Here is a 19,149-nt window from a genome sequence, read left to right on the forward strand (position 1 = left end):
GTTTGGAAAATTGATAGCTCAGTAGATCTATTGTTACCATAACTTGGATGGCAGATTGCAGATACATAGTGAAATTAGAACATTGGTTTCGGCGAAATCCTTATCGACTCATTTTGGGTTTATACATTGGAGCAAAATTGTTAGAATTTCAACAGATCCTGAGCTAGACTAATAGAGAAACCTGTGTGTGCAAGGTTTTTAGAATAAATATATTCTTTGTGAATGCCAAACTGGTTTAGCGGCTATATAATGGCTTTGAACATGACTTACATGGTTAATGTGACGTAAAGGTCTCCACTTCATAGCCTTGTAAGCTGAGAACAACCTACAGGGTTGTGTGCTGCTTATTTACACATGAAAGTAATCTAGCATCCTCCCTTCTAATCTCAAGAGCGTATTTCTTAAAATATTTGACCTCCAGTAACATTTATCTGGCACTTGTACATAATAATCTGCACAATATTTAACAAATATACAAAAGGATGTATAATTGGAGAAAATAATGGCTGATTTATTGTATCAGGAATATTAATGCATTTGAAAGGATATAGGGTTGAATTATTAATAACGCAGTTTCTGAAATTCTATAATGTACTTCTGCTGCATTCTATAATATGCCTGCTCAGTTACCTACTACAAAATATTGTTAACCGATAATAAACACTACGACTACTGGCATTATTGTAGTAATGATATTATTATTTTTATTTATTAATATAATAGTACATTTTGAAGTACTAGCAGAAGTAACAGTTATTGTCATTTATATAATAGCACTACCCTCTACCCTGTTATGGTCAGAATCATTTAGCTTTTGAACTATTGAATTGATTTATATTGCTGCTGAGAATGCAGTAAATTATTATAAGTTTCCTAGGTGGCGATCTTTCTTTAAAAAAGAAAATTGTTTCTTTGCCCTTCTAAACTTCAAGACAGAATGGCAGACTCAAAGAGCCAAAATGATCCACCTTTAGATCCAGTCTGCTTTGTGTTTTACTGTATTCAAGTTTTGTACCTCTTATTATGGTCACATCTTAGCAGGTTTTGTTTTGGTCCTCTTCTTGTATGTAGCTCCAGTTTTCACCTATTTTATTCATAAATTGTATAATGCTATATTTTTTACATATTATTTAAATAAGGTTCTTATTGCAGACGTTTTCATTTTTAGATTTTTTTTAATGTTTTTATTCAGAAAACAAAAAACAATCCTCAGGATAGGGCCCCAGCCACTATGACAACTTAAAGGGGTTATCCACCATATGGTGATTTTAGTACGTACCTGGCAGACAGTAATGTATATACTAAGGAAGGATCTGCACTTGTCTTGGGGCTAAATGGCTATGTTGTGAGTCCACCATAACATTGTGCCTATTTTCTGGTATTTTCTGTTTACATTTTCTTCTTTTGCCTACCAATCCCATAATTAAATTTTCCTCCCTCCCACACATCAGCCACCCCACCCATTGAAACATAAGTAAGCTGCATCCACCTGTGGTTTTCAATCCGGGTGCCTACAGCTGTTGCATTAGTTGCAGATTGATCTCTCTCCCACCAAGCGATCCCTCCACCCATTGAAGTAGACAGGCTCCCTGTCATCAGCTGACTAGTGAGCCCGGTCTTGGCTGCATTGCAAGCTGGGAAAAATCTGAGATAATTTTGTATACTGTAAAAATATAAATAGTGGGGTGAAAATCACATAAGAATTGTGAGAAAACCGTCACACACAGGTACAGACAATAAATTATAAACTACACAAACTTTACAGCCCCTGTGGCATAGTGTCACAATTTTTTTTCCTGAAATACCTCTTTAACTGCACCCCTGATCGCAGCGCTGGGTGGTTTGGATCTGGTAACAGAGGAAGTATCAGAGTTATCTCTGGTCCCAGCCACTGCTCATAGGTTTTGTGTGCTTTAACCTGTTTACGCTAATGTTTGCTTCACATGTACTTTTTTTCCTCAGTATTTTTAGCCGAAACCAGGAGTGGGTCCAAAACACAAAAAAAGCATATTGTCCCATTATTAGTTTTTCCACTCCTGGTTTGGGCTAAAAATATTGACCAAAATATGTGTAAACCAAACCTGAGAGCAATGCCACACGAATGTTTGGCTGCATGCGGCTGCCATTGGCCAGTAAAATCATGTGGCTTCATGGAGCTAATCTGAAATTTTTATGGTTTTCTGATCCTGGTACCCCCTTTTAACCCCTTAATGACAATGGATGTAAATGTATGTCATGGTACCGTGGTACTTAACCGCCATTAACCCCTCAGATGCCGTGATCAATACAGATCACGGCATCGCAGTGCGGTACTTTAAATGGATGAACGGATCGCCCTTGTGCTGCCGCAGGGATCCGGTCATCCATAATGTCGGATCACCTGCCTCTGTCCATCTCCAGGGGTCCTCTGGTCTGGTCTGAGATCAAGCAGACCAGAGCAGAAGATCACTGATAATACTGATCAGTGCTATGCCCTATGCATAGCACTGAACAGTATTAGCAATCAAATGATTTCTATAAATAGTCCCCTATGGGGACTATTAAAGTAAAAAAAAAAAAGTTAAAACGTGAAAAATCCCCTACCCCAATAAAAATTTAAATCATCCGTTTTTCCCATTTTACCTCCAAAAAAGCCTTAAAAAATAATTAATAAACATATCTGGTATCACCACGTGCTTAAAAGTCTGATCCTATCAAAATATATTGTTAATTATTACGTACAGTGAACAGCGTAAACAGAAAATAAATTAAAAAGTCCAAAATTGCTGCATTTTTGTCACATTTTATTCTAACATTTTTTTTTATAAATAGTTAGACCTAAGCAAAAGTGGTACCGATAAAAACTTTACATCACAGTGCAAAAAATGAGCCCTCATACCGCCCCCGTATACGGAAAAAGTTGAAAGTTATACGTGGTCAAAATAGGGCAATTTAAAACATACAAATTTTTGTTAAAATAGTTTCAATATAGAATAGAAAAGCATATGTCATGGATATCATTTTAATTGTATTAACCCACAGAATAAAGAAAACCATAAAGTGTACACCGTGAAAACAAAACCTTCCAAAATTTGCTAAATTGCGGGTTTTCCTCTCAATTTTCCCACATAATTAATATTTTTGGGTTGCGCCGTACATTTTATGGTAAAATAAGTGATATCATTACAAAGTACAATTGGTGAGGCAAAAAACAAGCCCTCATATGGGTCTGTGGATGGAAATATAAAAGAGCTATGATTTTTAGAAGGCGAGGAGGAAAAAAACGAAAATGCTAAAATAATATTGGCCTGGTCCTTAAGCCCAAAATGGGCCTGGTCCTTAAGGGGTTAAGGATTATTGCAATAGGATGCCTCTAAGGCCCTGCAGACCTGATTGACTCAGACAGAGAAGCCAGAACCACATGTGAACAAGCCCCATAACAGCCTGTAAAGCATCACAAGCAGGGGAGCTACAGGGCAGAATTGATGTGGGGTCTGTTTTGCCAAGATTTGCAATTCTTATGGGAGTGCGTGCACCAAGTTTACAGCATATTTCACAGCTGGAGGACCACTTCTCGAATAACAATACCGGCGCAGCTACCCACTTCTCCATATGTAGTTTATTTAAATCGTTTAGCTTGTGAATCTTCTAGGCTGGTATCATAGTTTAACATGAATTAGAAAAACGTATTACTGATCAAGATTGGTAAAGTCAGTCTATGATCCCGATCTGTATATAAGGAAAGCCTTTCCATCTGCCCTGGGCTCTAAATATATTGAAAGCAGCTTTATTCTTTTCACTTTATTTCTTTATTTTATTTTATTTGCTTCATGCACCATTAACTTCATCTAGATGATGATCATGAATGATGTAATCCTTATACTACATTGCACTGCATTCCCAGCTGCAGCATAGTTCACTTGGGAATTATCAGTGCCTGCCTATGCAGTATTGAACATGTATTTTAAATGCTCTAGTGAATTATTTATTTCAGTGGCCTACCTCCTGTGTTGCTCTCGCTACTGTAATACTATAGGATGCAGCCTGTGATGATAGCCTATAAGTATTACAACAGCTGAAGAGTCACAGATTGTGGATCAGTTATATTGCAAATGCATTCATTGTGAATGACTGGAGAAAATATATAGAACCAGATAGACCTGATGCAGACAGCTGTATTGCACATATCTGTTAACCCCTTAAGGACTGAGCGATTTTAAGTTTTTACATTTTCGTTTTTTTCCTCCTTGCCTTTAAAAAATCATAACCCTTTAAATTTTGCACCTAAAAATCTGTATTATGGCTAATTTTTTGCGCCACTAATTCTACTTTACAGTGACATTAGTCATTTTACCGAAAAATCCACGTCAAAATGGAAAAAAAATTCATTGTGCGACAAACTTGAAGAAAAAATGCCATTTTGTAAATTTTGGGGGCTTCCGTTTCTACGCAGTACATTTTTCGGTTAAAATTATACCTTATCTTTATTCTGTAGGTCCATACGGTTAAAATGATACCCTACTTGTATAGGTTTGATTTTGTATTACTTCAGAAAAAAATCATAAATACATGCAGGAAAATGTATACGTTTAAAATTGTCTTTTTCTGAGCCCTATAACTTTTTTATTTTTCTGTGTTCAGGGCGCTATGAGGGCTCATTTTTTGCGCCGTGATCTGAAGTTTTTAGCGGTACCTGTTTTGTTCTGATCAGACTTTTTGATCACTTTTTATTCACTTTTTTTGTGGTCAAAAATGCGCTATTTTGGACTTTGGAATTTTTTTGCGCGTACGCCATTGAACGTGCGGTTTTAAAAGCAGTATATTTTTATAATTCGGACATTTCTGCACGTGTTGATACCACATATGTTTATTTTTATTTAGGCTGGGTTCACACTACGTTTTGTCCCATACGGGAGCACATACGGCAGGGGGGAGCTAAAAGCTCGCGCTCCCCTATGTGACCGTATGCGCTCCCGTATGTCATTAATTTCAATGAGCCGACCGGAGTGAAACGTTCGGTCCGGTCGGCTCATTTTTGCGCCGTATGCGCTTTTACAACCGGACCTAAAACCGTGGTTGTAAAACCTAGGTCCGTTTGTAAAAGCGCATACGGCGCAAAAATGAGCCGACCGGACCGAACGTTTCACTCTGGTCGGCTCATTGAAATGAATGACATACGGGAGCGCATACGGTCACATACGGGAGCGCGAGATTTTAGCTCCCCCCTGCCGTATGCGCTCCCGTATGGGACAAAACGTAGTGTGAACCCAGCCTCACACTGTTTTATTTTGTTACTAGGAAATGCCGGGTGATTAAAACTTTTAATTCAGAAGGGAATACCTGAAAGGGTTAACTTTTTTTTTTTTTTTTTTACACTTGTTTTTATTGACACTTTTTTTTTTTGCGAGCTCATAGCTCCTATAGGGACCTATGAGCTTGCAATGGCTTGCCGTTGCATGGCAACAAGCTGTGTAATCGGCGGTTGATTGCTCCAGCCTGTAACTCAGGCATGGAGCAATCAATCGAAGCCCGGACGCCGACGGAAGAAGGTAGGGACCTTCTTCTCTCCGGGTAGCTGATCAGGGCATCGCGATTTTATCACGATGACCCCAATCAGCCCGGCTGAGCAGCCGGGAAGCATTTACTTTCAGTTTCGATGCGGCGCTCAGCTTTGAGCGCCGCATCGGAAGGGTTAACAGCGCGTGGCCGAACGATCGCGGCCGTGCACTATTAGCCGCGGGTCCCGGCTGTGAATAGGCGCCGGGACCATCCCTCTATGACGTGGGGTCCCGCCGGGACCCCGCGTTATAGACAGGGACTGGACTTAGGACGTACTCATACGTCCTAAGTCCTTAAGGGGTTAAACTATGTTCACACACTATTCTTTAAAGGGGTACTCCTCTGCTCAGCATTTGGAACAAACTGTTCCGAACGCTGGAACCGGCGCCGGGAGCTCGCGACCTCATAGCCCTGCCCCCCCACGATGTCATGCCCCGCCCCCTCAATGCAAGTCCATGAGAGGGGGCCCCTCCCATAGACTTGCATTGAGGGGGCAGGGCTATGACATCACGAGCTCCCGGCTCCAGCGTTCGGAACAGTTTTGAGTACCCCTTTAAGGCCCTTTTACAGACTTTTTTCAGTCTTTTTTTTTTTGGGGGGGGGGGGGGGGCTGTTTTCTGCCTACTTTTTTGTATATACCTTTTTTTTTTTTTGGTTACTTTTTTTGTCCAGTAGAATTCAGTGAAAAAAACGGACAATATTTTTTTGGCTGTTTTACATTTTAAAAAAACTATCAAAAAACTGTATATTAACTTGGTTTTATACTGCAACTTACCGTATATACTCGAGTATAAGCCGACCCGAGTATAAGCCGAGACCCCTAATTTCAACCCAAAATCCCAGGAAAAGTTATTGACTCGAGTATAAGCCTAGGGTGGGAAATACCTCATCCCCCCCCTGTCATCATCCAGACCCGTCATTAACATCCTCATCATCCCCTTGTCATCATCCCACACATCCCCTTATCATCCCACACATCCCCCCTTCATCATCCCCTTGTCATCATCCCACACATCCCCCCTTCATCATCCCCTTGTCATCATCCCACACATCCCCTTATCCCACACATCCCCCCTTCATCATCCCCTTGTCATCATCCCACACATCCCCTTATCCCACACATCCCCCCTTCATCATCCCCTTGTCATCATCCCACACATCCCCTTATCATCCCACACATCCCCCCTTCATCATCCCCTTGTCATCATCCCACACATCCCCTTATCATCCCACACATCCCCCCTTCATCATCCCCTTGTAATCATCCCACACACCCCCCTTCATCATCCCCACCCCCCTTCATCATCCCCACACCCCCCCCCCTTCATCATCCTCTTCTCATCATTCGCCCTCAGTGGTCTTCAACCTGCGGACCTCCAGAGGTTTCAAAACTACAACTCCCAGCAAGCCCGGGCAGCCATCGGCTGTCCGGGCTTGCTGGGAGTTGTAGTTTTGAAACCTCCGGAGGTCCGCAGGTTGAAGACCACTGCGGCCTTCAACATGCGGACCTCCAGAGGTTTCAAAACTACAACTCCCAGCAAGCCCGGGCAGCCATCGGCTGTCCGGGCTTGCTGGGAGTTGTAGTTTTGAAACCTCCGGAGGTCCGCAGGTTGAAGACCACTGCGGCCTTCAACATGCGGACCTCCAGAGGTTTCAAAACTACAACTCCCAGCAAGCCCGGGCAGCCATCGGCTGTCCGGGCTTGCTGGGAGTTGTAGTTTTGAAACCTCCGGAGGTCCGCAGGTTGAAGACCACTGCGGCCTTCAACATCATCCAGCCCCCTCTCACCCCCTTTAGTTCTGAGTACTCACCTCCGCTCGGCGCTGGTCCGGTCCTGCAGGGCTGTCCGGTAAGGAGGTGGTCCGGAGAGGAGGTGGTCCGGGCTGCTATCTTCACCGGGGGCGCCTCTTCTCCGCGCTTCCGGCCCGGAATAGAGCCGTTGCCTTGACAACGACGTATCTGCGTCGTTGTCAAGGCAACGTGACTATTCTGAGGCCGGGCCCGAAGCGCTTAGAAGAGGCCTCCCCGGTGAAGATAGCAGCCCGGACCACCTCCTCTCCGGACCACCTCCTTACCGGACAGCCCTGCAGGACCGGACCAGCGCCGAGCGGAGGTGAGTACTCAGAACTAAAGGGGGTGAGAGGGGGCTGGATGATGTTGAAGGCCGCAGTGGTCTTCAACCTGCGGACCTCCGGAGGTTTCAAAACTACAACTCCCAGCAAGCCCGGACAGCCGATGGCTGCCCTGGCTTGCTGGGAGTTGTAGTTTTGAAACCTCTGGAAGTCCGCAGGTTGAAGACCACTGCGGGTGGGGGAGTTCACTCGAGTATAAGCCGAGGGGGGTGTTTTCAGCACGAAAAATCGTGCTGAAAAACTCGGCTCATACTCGAGTATATACGGTAATCTAGGGTTCCTGTAACAACGCTTTGTGCCTTCACTCCCTAACTCCCTGCAACCACCGTCCAGTTGCTCCAGATTGGCTTCATAGACTTACTGTGGAGCTTGTCTATTGCAACTGGACAGAACCCAGCGACTGGTCCCCTGTGAAAATGGTATAACCTTGCCTGATAGGAAAACCCCTTTAAGTAACTTTTATTTTTATTTATTTGATACTCTAAAAAGATTAAAATAGTGTGAGATTTCAATTTTGATAGTAGAAATATAATCTCAGGCACTTATTCCTCCTTCAATATTATGTAGCCTAGAATTGCTAAAGGTTCTTGTTGTTTCACATAGCAGAGGACATGAGTATACTTTCAACTAGATGCTGGTTTGCATTTCTTGAAGTGTATTCATGTCATATATTTTGCACCAAGATCATATAGTATAAACCGCTGATAATGATTATATTCTAGTGACATTCTCTGAGAGTATGTGTAGCATGCCAGGATCTTAAAATAACACCCATCATCCAGAAGTATGCATACAATAAGCAAGGTGCTTGTATTATTTTTTATTATACAATAGCTGTAGAATGAGCTTAAAGCAGACCTGTCTGCAGAAAAACAGGGGTTTAGATAGGCCCATGATAAGATAGGTGGTAGTCATCATGATTCTGGGCAGAGAGATTGGTAATATGCATATGAGACTCAAGTGGCTGGAAGGTGTTCCCCAGTGCAGCAAAAGACTAAGCTTATCCAGTCCATCTCCTCTTGACCTCTTCCGTAGCCATTTAGCATATGCCTTCCATTCCATTGATTGAAGGCACAATGGTGATGAGGAGATAGGTTGGCTAACCCTGGGCTCTTTCAGTTGTGAGGAATGCCCCCTGGGCACTTGAGCCTCATCTACATATTATTAAAAACACATGTATCTTCCAGTGGAAAGCACTGTTGAAATACAGTTACGCCTAGAATTCTAATGACTATCCCTATCTTGCAATGTGCTAATTTACGACCCAGTTTTTTATTTGTTTTTTGCCTGAAGGTCGACTTTAAAGGGGTACTCCATTGCTAGACATCTTATCCCCTATCCATTGGATAGGGATAAGATGTCTGATCGCAGGAGTTCAGCCGCTGGGAACCCCCATGGTATCCGTGCAGACACCTGGCGTTCTGAACATTATGTTCAGAATCCTAGGTTTGGGAGGTCGTAGTTGTGACATCCCACCACGCCCACTCGTGATGTCACACCACGCCCCCTCCATTCATGTCTATGTCACGCCTCCTCCCATAGACTTGAAGGGAGGGGACGTGACATCACGACCACAGCCTCCTGAACCCAGTGTTCTGAAGGTAACGTTTGAATGCCGGGTGTCTGCATGGAGATCGCGGGGGGTCCCAGCAGCCAGACCCCCAATATCAGACATCTTATCCCCTATACTTTGGATAAGGGATAAGATGTCTAGTAACAGAGTACCCCTTTAAGGAGTAGATAGCAGAATTAGGATGACAGTGGCAGCTTGATTTGGCCATGTGAATTAGTAGTATGGTCTGTCAGCCCTTTCTAATGCTTCTGATAATATTTGAGAAACTGACAAAATTGCCATGTGTCCCTGTATTAACTAGACACCATTAATTTTTATTTAAACAAATCTGCAAATATTAATGCGTCTCCCTCACTAGATGTCAAAACAGGTTGGGATCTTATTGATATATCATTGGGGGAGTACGTAAGTTTCTAAATCTGTACTGATATTGTAAAAGGTCTGTGTAATGTAACTATAAGCACAGGAATAGTTAATGGAAAGTGGTGATAAAACATTCTAGGATTTTGTTGTAGTTTTGTGCTGGATTTTTTAAGTTACAGTGAGGTTTTGGAATTATTTGATGTACTTTGAGCACAATGAGGTTACAGCGATTTAACAAATAGAGATTTTTCATTTGATTCAAGCACTATACATTTTTTTCTGTTCATTTGTAGCAACTTCTCGAATCAATGGTGGATGCAGCTGAAAACCTTTGTCCTAATGTGATGAAAAAAGCTCATATTCGTCAAGATCTCATTCAAGCCAGCACTGAGAAGATCTCTATTCCACGCAACTTTGTAAAAAACGTCTTACTGGAGCAATCTGGGATTGATATTCTTAACAAAATAAGGTAAGGTATGCATAACAACACACAGGGTTACAATAGTGTTCAGGTTTATTGTGATTGGTAACATTTTAGTTGAATATCATAGAAAAGACAATTGTGTCTAGCCTGTCATAAGACCCAGATATAAGTGGCCTCAGTGAATAGATCATCTCTGCAGCTAGAAGGGAATAGTCTGCATATCCAGGCATGCAGAGATTGCTTATTTTTATACTACTTGATCCAAAAGGTCTGGTTACAATTGATAGGGGATATGATTATGACCTAACAAATCCTCTATTATGTGCTGTATTTTCTCTGAAGGTTTATTCCACATGGGCTATGTACCTTCTCCTCTTCTAATAATGTATTAGATTAAATAAGTGAATATAGGAAATTCAATTAGTCTCCAACCTCTTATGAATCAATGAGGGACACATTGTTTGTCTGCTCCACAGTCCACCTAGTAGTGCTTTAGACCTCCCTTGGCTATCATAACCAGAGCAATTCAGCATAGATTCCACTAGGAGTTTAAAGGGGTACTCTGCTGCCCCAGCATTTGGAACATTTTGTTCCGAATGCTTGGAGCGGGCGGCGGGGGTTGTGACTTCATGACCACACCCCTCGTGATGTCACGCCACACCCCCTCAATGCAAGTCTATGGGAGGGGGCATGGCTCATGTGGACAAGACAACTTTTTGCAGTTTCCACAGTCTGTTCTGCCTTGTCCAAGAGCTGTTCTATATGATTAATATCTGGGGACTGTGAAAGCCAGGGAAGCATGGAAAACTCGTCTGGAACCATCGATGACTATACGACCCTTATGGCCTGGTGTAGAGTCCTGCTGAAAGCGTTCTTCTGGGTAAACAGATGCCATGAACTTTGTGTGCGACAGTGCTTATATAAGCCCTACTGTCCATCCACAGGTATCAACCATTTTTCCACTGCTCAATGATCCAATTTTTGCTCTCTCTCTGGCGTCCTGAAGTTTTGCCCTTCTGTTTCCCTTATTCAGCAGTGACTCGAACTGGTCTTCTGCTATTATAGCCCAAACTTCAAAGGAAATGCTCCAATTTTTATTTCCATATGTCACATGCACACATCAAACAGGATACAGAATTTCTAGTCACTGAGTTTTTTTTGTTTTGGCATGTTTGATCTATACTGACAAGCACAATAAATGAGAAGGGACTGTTTAGCGCTGTGGTCCCTTCACTTCAGCACCCACCACAATGACTTCCATATGACCATGGCTTCTAAGGGTATTGCTGCTCAGCCCCCTTTATTTATTTAAAAAGATGGCAATTCCAGACAGAGCCACTCTGCTGTGGTCATTGCTATGCCTGTTACCATATGAAGTGAGGAGCTACCATATGAACTGTTGATCGGTAGTTGCCCTGGAGATTTGAGCCCCTTACTAATGGTTATACATTGATGACCTATGTGAGAAATTAAAAACACTTTAACAACTCTTTGGTGTAAATGTTTCCCAGAATTTTGTAATTCCAAAACAGTGTTGAGTTATGTGTACATTTGTTGTTGTCTGTTATTTGTGTGTGTTTTTTCTTTTCTTTTTTGTTTTACATTTGTCTCTCTGGACATTAATTAAAAGGCTTGGAGTTGCTGATGTGCAACTGCTATGTATCGCTCAGATATTCCCAGTAAAAGCAGATGCCAGTGGGTATTTGAAAAGAAATCTGAATTTTTCTGAGCCTTAAGTAGTCTTTTTTTTTTTTCAACGAGGGTTATGAATATTTCATGTTTCCTAAATTGTCACATCAAAAATAATAAGAATAGCTGTGAAGCTTTTATGTGTCTCTTCCAGTGCTGCTTCAGATGATAACATGAAGCTTTGGATCCTTAACTGCTGATTAAAGGTTCTGTCCATAAGGGTTGACCTTAAAACTCATTACTATCTCAAGGCTTTCTGACCTTTTTTCACCAAACACATTTATCTCCCGATTTAAATGCGGTTTGTTTTTTCATGTTAACTGTGATTTCATTTTTTCTAGCAGCGTTTAAGATGGCATAAATGTGTCAGAGAGTGCCTCCCTAATCCTCCAAGCTTTTATCTTAATATCAGTAACCCAGGAAAGTGAAACCTAGTGACTTTTCTGTGTATTGTGCTTACACAATGACTTGGATATAATCCCGAGTAACCCTTTAAACACTCAAATGATTCCCATATGATATGAGCTAGGTATATATAATTAAACCAAAATAAATTAGGGATTACAAATGACAGTATCTCTTTAGGAAAGCTTTACAACCATGCTGTGTTTAAGTAATTACATAGTGGCATGGGCAAAATGCTACCTACTGTATCCTGCCTCGTGCTTAGCTCATATGAATAAGGCATAATAGTAGAGGTTTGGTGACTAATAATTATGAGAACTTGATAATAGTATGCATATCTGCCAGTGTCCTTCAAAGTTACAACATAGGTTTAGGTGAATCTTTTCAGTATTAATATGTCTAATCTTTGTATTCTTTCTTTACAGTGAAGTTAAACTTACTGTAGCATCTTTCTTGTCTGACCGCATTGTCGATGAAATCTTAGATGCACTTTCAAGCAGCCATCATAAACTGGTAAGTCCATATGCTTTTTCATATGCAGATGATCTAAAGGTTACAAACTTTATAGAAATATGGCTCATATAGCAGATCACTCTTAGTGGTTTAAATAGCTGTTATAGAGTTATTTCATTAGTTTTTTATGCTTACCTAGTCATTTTATAAATCTGTAGAGATCTATGCATTAAATGGGTAGGTCAGCATGTAGAATAGTTTGGCACTGCGGTAATACGGGGAATCTGGTACTGGTGCTAGAGCTTGTACTGCAGAATAGACGTATTGCAGTGCTCAGGCTATAGATAGAGTACAAGAAGCAATGTGACGAAGAGAAAATGAAAGCCGGCCACTCACCATTACTTGTCTTCAAACTTCTTTATTTGGGCAAAAAGATAGTCAAATAACATGCAGGGGAGAGGGATAGGAACCTGGGGGTACAGATAGACAACAAGCTCAAGTGCTTCTTCCGGCCATACTTAATTGTTGCGTCATATATACAGGTAAGAACTACCGGAGACCATTCACATTCAGTTACACCCACGCACGTGATGTCTTACGTCAGGGATGGGCATGTCTAGAAATCAAAAGCACGCTTCTGTGTCAGTTCTATCATTTAACCCTAGAGGGCCTGTTGCGTTGGATCTAATGATCCAATGCATCTCCCTTTGAAGGAGTTTTTTATCCACTCTTTCTTCTGCCTTTGCTTCTACTTTTTCAAGTCCTGCAAAGCGCAGGGCCTCTGGGTTGTTCTCATGCGTTTCTCTTAGGCTCCTTTCACACTATGAATTTCTCCGTTTAGGAACTTCCGTCAGAAGTTCCGTCACTACAGCTGTGAAACCCGGCCATTACAAAACCCCTGACGGCCGTGACTTAATTGCATTGCAGCCTATGGGGTTTTGTAACTGCCCGTTTGCACCCGTATATATCCCCGTAAATTAATTACGGGCGTTATACAGTGACGGGACATCGTGGCGGAAAAATTACTGCATGCTGTAATTTTTCCGCCACGATGTCCCGTCACTATATAACGCCCGTAATGAATTACGGGCATATGCGTGTGCAAACGGGCAGTTACAAAACCCCATAGGCTGCAATGCAATTTAGTCACGGCCATCAGGGGTTTTGTAACGGCTGGGTTTCGCAGCTGTAGTGACGGAACTTCTGACGGAAGTTCCTAAACGGAGAAATTCATAGTGTGAAAGCAGCCTTATGTGGGATAATAAGTGGGGTGCACCCTGTTTCCCCGTGCGAATGGAGTAAAAGTTCTTCATAATGCGCACAAAAAATTGGCATTTCGTCTTCCCTACATAATAAAAACCTCATGGACAGAAAATAGCATACACTATGTTTTTAGAACGGCACGTTATTAATTTAGTACAGTGTGATGGATAGGACCTATCCTCAAGTTTCTTTTTGACATGTTATAATTGCAAAAATTGCAATTTTTGCATTTTAGATTTCCTTTTGGCGCAAGGTCTCCCAACCATGTAGTTTTTGTTCTGTTCTGCTCTGCTTCTTTTGTAACCTTCAGTGCATCACCTATTGTTTTGTTCTTTTTTTATGTTATTATTAGTTTTCTACTGGCTGTATTTTTCAAGTCCTCGTCTACTTCTAGTATATACCAATTGCGTCTTATGGTTGATTCTATAATCCTATTCATTGGAGAATTATCAAAGACGAAAGTAAAACATTTTTCTTGGTTCTGTCTAGATTTAATTTGTAGGAGATCCTGTCTTTCTTTTTTATCTGCTCTTAGTCTACTCTTCTTTATTACATTTTCTGGGTATGACCTTTCTCTCAATCATTTTTCTAGGTCATCTGCTTGTTCATAGTAAGATTCTTCATTTGTGTTGTTGCGTTTTAACCTGATAAAGTGTCCATAGGGTATTCCTTTTTTTACTGTATTTTGGTGGAGTAGGGTATTCCTAGTGACTTCCTTTCTGTAGCCTTCTGTGATGAGACTATTATTACTCTTAAGTCTAATGTCATAAGTAAATGTGATGAGTAAAGACCATATTTACAATCTGAAAACTGTAATTCAGAATCTGACCATATAACTAGGATGTCATCCACATACCTAGCGTAGGTTTTTATCTACTGTAGATAAGGATTGAGGGAAGGGGTAGGGGTTACTGAGAGCTGCAGTAAAACTGTGTAATGGAAAGCTGTGTATTGCAGTTCTGTGTGAACTTAACACATAATAATAACAGTAAGTTACAATTGAAAACATTACAGGAAGATGTTCCAGTTGTTTTTGTCATGTAAACCCCCTCTGGGTTTTAATGACAGTAAAAGCTGGTGGTGATTGCCATAGATTACTACTGCAAGGAGAAGTCTGCTGGACCATGTGCATTGGGCCCTCTGCCCAATGCACATGGTCCAGCAGACTTCTCCTTGCAGTAGTAATCTATGGCAATCACCACCAGCTTTTAGATCATTACCTGATATAAGAGCACCTAAACTGGTTACACATGTAAAGGATATTCAGGCTATGTTCACATGGCGGAATTTCCGTGCAAAATAAAACCGGAAAATTCTGCTTGAAAATTCGGCAAAATTTACTACACTGTTCCATGCACACAGCGGAAATTCTGCATTCCAGATTCCACAAAATTATAAGACATTTCTTAAACTTTTCCGGAATTCCATTCAAATTTACAAATTTACAAATCTCAATAGCAAAATAGATAGAGACTCGGCACCACCCTTATTAACACCTAGGATAAGGCAATCTTGTAGCTGTATTGTGTCTTCCCTTGCAACTGCTGGAGGGACTTAGGTGGTGCTCTACGTATAGGATAAGTCCATTCAACAAATCAAACATCAAGAGAAAGGAAACGGAGCAACTCACCACACCAGACCAGGTAATCTTTGCAAGTGGTACTTTATTCATAAACCTTCAACCGTGGAAGACCAGCAGGGGAACGTGAGCAGGGACGCGGGGGTATCCACTCGGTGACGGGACCGTTTGGCGCCGAAGCGCTTCGTCAGACCGGGATAGTGAGGTCACGGGAAGAGGTGTGCTTTAAAACAGGTAAGTCCCAGTGACGCTGCAGGTTGACAGCAGGTCATTGGCTCTTTACTCCAATGCAAAGACACATTATAAAACATGTTATACAAATGTTAAAAACAACTTCCTTTCATGCGAAATAACAGTACCTTGGATTAGATCTCATAACAATGCACCATATTCCTGTTTTTCATTCAATCCTAGCGGGCCAGTGGTATCCGTCCGGATGATCCTCCTGGCCTCGCTTCTCAAGAGTTGTTGGTGTCTATTCACACCTCTGAGGGTGTTATCTATGCGTTCTATCCCTGCAAATTTGATATCATCGGGATTATTATTATGCTTTGTGCGCATGTGGGCGATAAGACGAGGTGCCCCTACTCCTGTAGTTAATGATTTCAGATGTTCCCTAACTCTATGATATAGGGGTCGAATCGTTTTACCAATGTAAAATCGCCCACATACGCACACCAGACAATAAACTACACAATTAGTCTTGCAAGTGAAAAATTGTTTCAATTGAATTTTGTAGCCACCTAACTTGAGCATGTTGCATTTTAAATTGTTTCTACAATGTTTGCAAGCACCACAGGCGAAATTACCTACAGGTCGGGAATCTGTTAGCCAATTTGTGAATTTATTAAGGTGTGTCTAGGGATCTTGTCAACTGTTTTTCTAGCATCTTCGAGTATTTTTTCCGGATAGCCTCTTCTTTTTAGTCTCTCTAATAGGGCATCTGCTTGTTCTTTATATTTATCTGGATTGTTATTGATTCTTTTCAGCCTAATCAGTTGACTTTTCGGGATCCCATTTTTTGTATGTATGGGGTGGGAGGAGGCGTAGTGTAGTATTGAGTTTTTGGATGTGGACTTTCTAAATCCTGATGTCACAATACAGTTATAGATAATCTCTATCTGCACGTCCAAGAACTCAAGTGAATGATTGCCAAAGGTGTATGTGAAAGTCATATTCATATCGTTCACCTGATTTAAATACTGTATAAATGATTTATACTGTTCTTCTGTCCCACTCCAAACAATGAAAATATCATCCACGAAGCGGAGAAATAATTTAATGTATTTTACATATGGATTGTTGACAGTAAACACATATCTTGCCTCCAATATGGCAAGATATATGTTTGCGAAGGAACAGGAAATGGGCGTACCCATAGCTGTCCCGAGCCTTTGTCTGAACCATTGTTCTCCATATTGGAAACAGTTATTGTTAAGAATAAACAAAGTTGCCTCTGTAACAAAATTCATAAAGGATGGGGACTTCTCTGAAATTGTCAGAAATTGACGGAGAGCCTGCACACCCGCACTCTGTGGAATGCGGGTGTACAGGCTCTCTACGTCAATTGATGCTAGGGTATAGGTGTCCTGCCAGTGGAAGGTGTCAAGTGCTGAGATAAGTTCTCCTATATCTTTTAGATAAGATGGAATATGGGGGAGGAGCGGGGATATCAGCCAATCCACGTAACTGGACAGATATGAAGTGGGGGACCCTATTCCGGCCACTATTGGTCAACCGGGGGGAGGTGATACCTACCATGTAGGTTTGGAGGGAGTTTCTGGTAGGAGTTTTTCTGCCATCTTTTCTGTTAAGATGTTCAGATTTACAAATTTATGCAGTAACGTACGTAGATTATCCATAATTTTGCGAGTAGGATTATTTTTTAACTTTTCATAGACAGTTATGTTCCCGAGCTGAAGCTCAGCCTTGGACTCGATCTTTTGTATACCACAGGACAACGGAGCCCCCTTTGTCAGCTCGGGACAGAACTATGTCATCTCTTTCAGCTAACTCCTTGAGGGCTTCTCTCTCTTTCTTGGAGATGTTGTGTTCAATTGGGGGGTATATCAAGGATTTGACATCTTGACATACTGCTCTGTGGAATATAAAAAAGGTTATGAGTCCGAGGCTGAGCTTCAGCTCGGGAACATAACTGTCTATCAAAAGTAAAAAAATTATCCTACTCGCAAAATTATGGATAATCTACATACGTTACTGCATAAATTTGTAAATCTGAACTTCTTAACAGAAAAGACGGCAGAAAAACTCCTACCAGAAACTCCCTCCAAACATACATGGTATATTCTACCTAAAACCCATAAAGGTGTAACACCTCCCCCCAGTCGACCAATAGTGGCCGGAATAGGGTCCTCCACTTCATATCTGTCCAGTTACGTGGATTGGCTGATATCCCCGCTCCTCCCCCATATTCCATCTTATCTAAAAGATACAGGAGAACTTATCTCAGCACACGTCACCTTCCACTGGCAGGACACCTATACCCTAGCATCAATTGACGTAGAGATCTTGTATACCCGCATTCCACAGAGTGCGGGTGTGCAGGCTCTCCGTCAATTTCTGACAATTTCAGAGAAGTCCCCATCCTTTATGAATTTCGTTACAGAGGCAACTTTGTTTATTCTTAACAATAACTGTTTCCAATATGGAGAACAATGGTTCAGACAAAGGCTCGGGACAGCTATGGGTACGCCCATTTCCTGTTCCTTCGCAAACATATATCTTGCCATATTGGAGGCAAGATATGTGTTTACTGTCAACAATCCATATGTAAAATACATTAAATTATTTCTCCGCTTCGTGGATGATATTTTCATTGTGTGGAGTGGGACAGAAGAACAGTATAAATCATTTATACAGTATTTAAATCAGGTGAACGATATGAATATGACTTTCACGTACACCTTTGGCAATCATTCACTTGAGTTCTTGGACGTGCAGATAGGGATTATCAATAATTGCATTGTGACATCAGGATTTAGAAAGTCCACATCCAAAAACTCAATACTACACTACGCCTCCTACCACCCCATACATACAAAAAATGGGATCCCGAAAAGTCAACTGATTAGGCTGAAAAGAATCAATAACAATCCAGATAAATATAAAGAACAAGCAGATGCCCTATTAGAGAGACTAAAAAGAAGAGGTTATCCGGAAAAAATACTCTAAGATGCTAGAAAAACAGTTGACAAGATCCCTAGACACACCTTAATAAATTCACATAGAAATAAAAGTGATAGGAACAGGTTCACATTTACTTTCAAAAATACCAATATGAATGAAATAATAAAAAAATCGATTTGCAAACATTGGTTCATGCTACAACAGGACGAAGATCTGAAAAGCCTAACCAAATCAAATCCCATAATTCCACACCGTAAAAATACTACTCTTCGGAATTTTTACAAAAAAAAAAGGAAAAAAAACCTAACACAAATTGGCTAACAGATTCCCGACCTGTAGGTAATTTCTCCTGTGGTGCTTGCAAACAATGTAGAAATAATTTGAAATGCAACATGCTCAAGTTAGGTGGCTACAAAATTCAATTTAAACAATTTTTCACTTGCAAGACTAATTGTGTAGTTTATTGTCTGGTGTGCGTATGTGGGCGATTTTACATTGGTAAAACAATTCGACCCCTATATCATAGAGTTAGGGAACATCTGAAGTCATTAACTACAGGAGTAGGTGCACCTCGTCTTATCGC

General features: G+C 41.2%; 1 protein-coding gene across 4 annotated transcripts in view; it reads left to right on the forward strand.

The window, feature by feature from the left end:
- CARMIL1 (capping protein regulator and myosin 1 linker 1) overlaps positions 1-19,149 on the forward strand; it is a 339,650-nt gene that overhangs the window by 246,901 nt on the left and 73,600 nt on the right. For all 4 annotated transcript variants that reach the window (XM_056521327.1, XM_056521326.1, XM_056521328.1 and 1 more), the window contains 2 exons: positions 9,900-10,075; positions 12,550-12,637. In XM_056521327.1, the coding sequence (XP_056377302.1) occupies positions 9,900-10,075; positions 12,550-12,637 (264 nt within the window). The remainder of the gene's footprint in view (positions 1-9,899; positions 10,076-12,549; positions 12,638-19,149) is intronic.

Source organism: Hyla sarda, chromosome 5, assembly GCF_029499605.1.
Source record: "Hyla sarda isolate aHylSar1 chromosome 5, aHylSar1.hap1, whole genome shotgun sequence".
NCBI lineage: Eukaryota > Metazoa > Chordata > Amphibia > Anura > Hylidae > Hyla > Hyla sarda.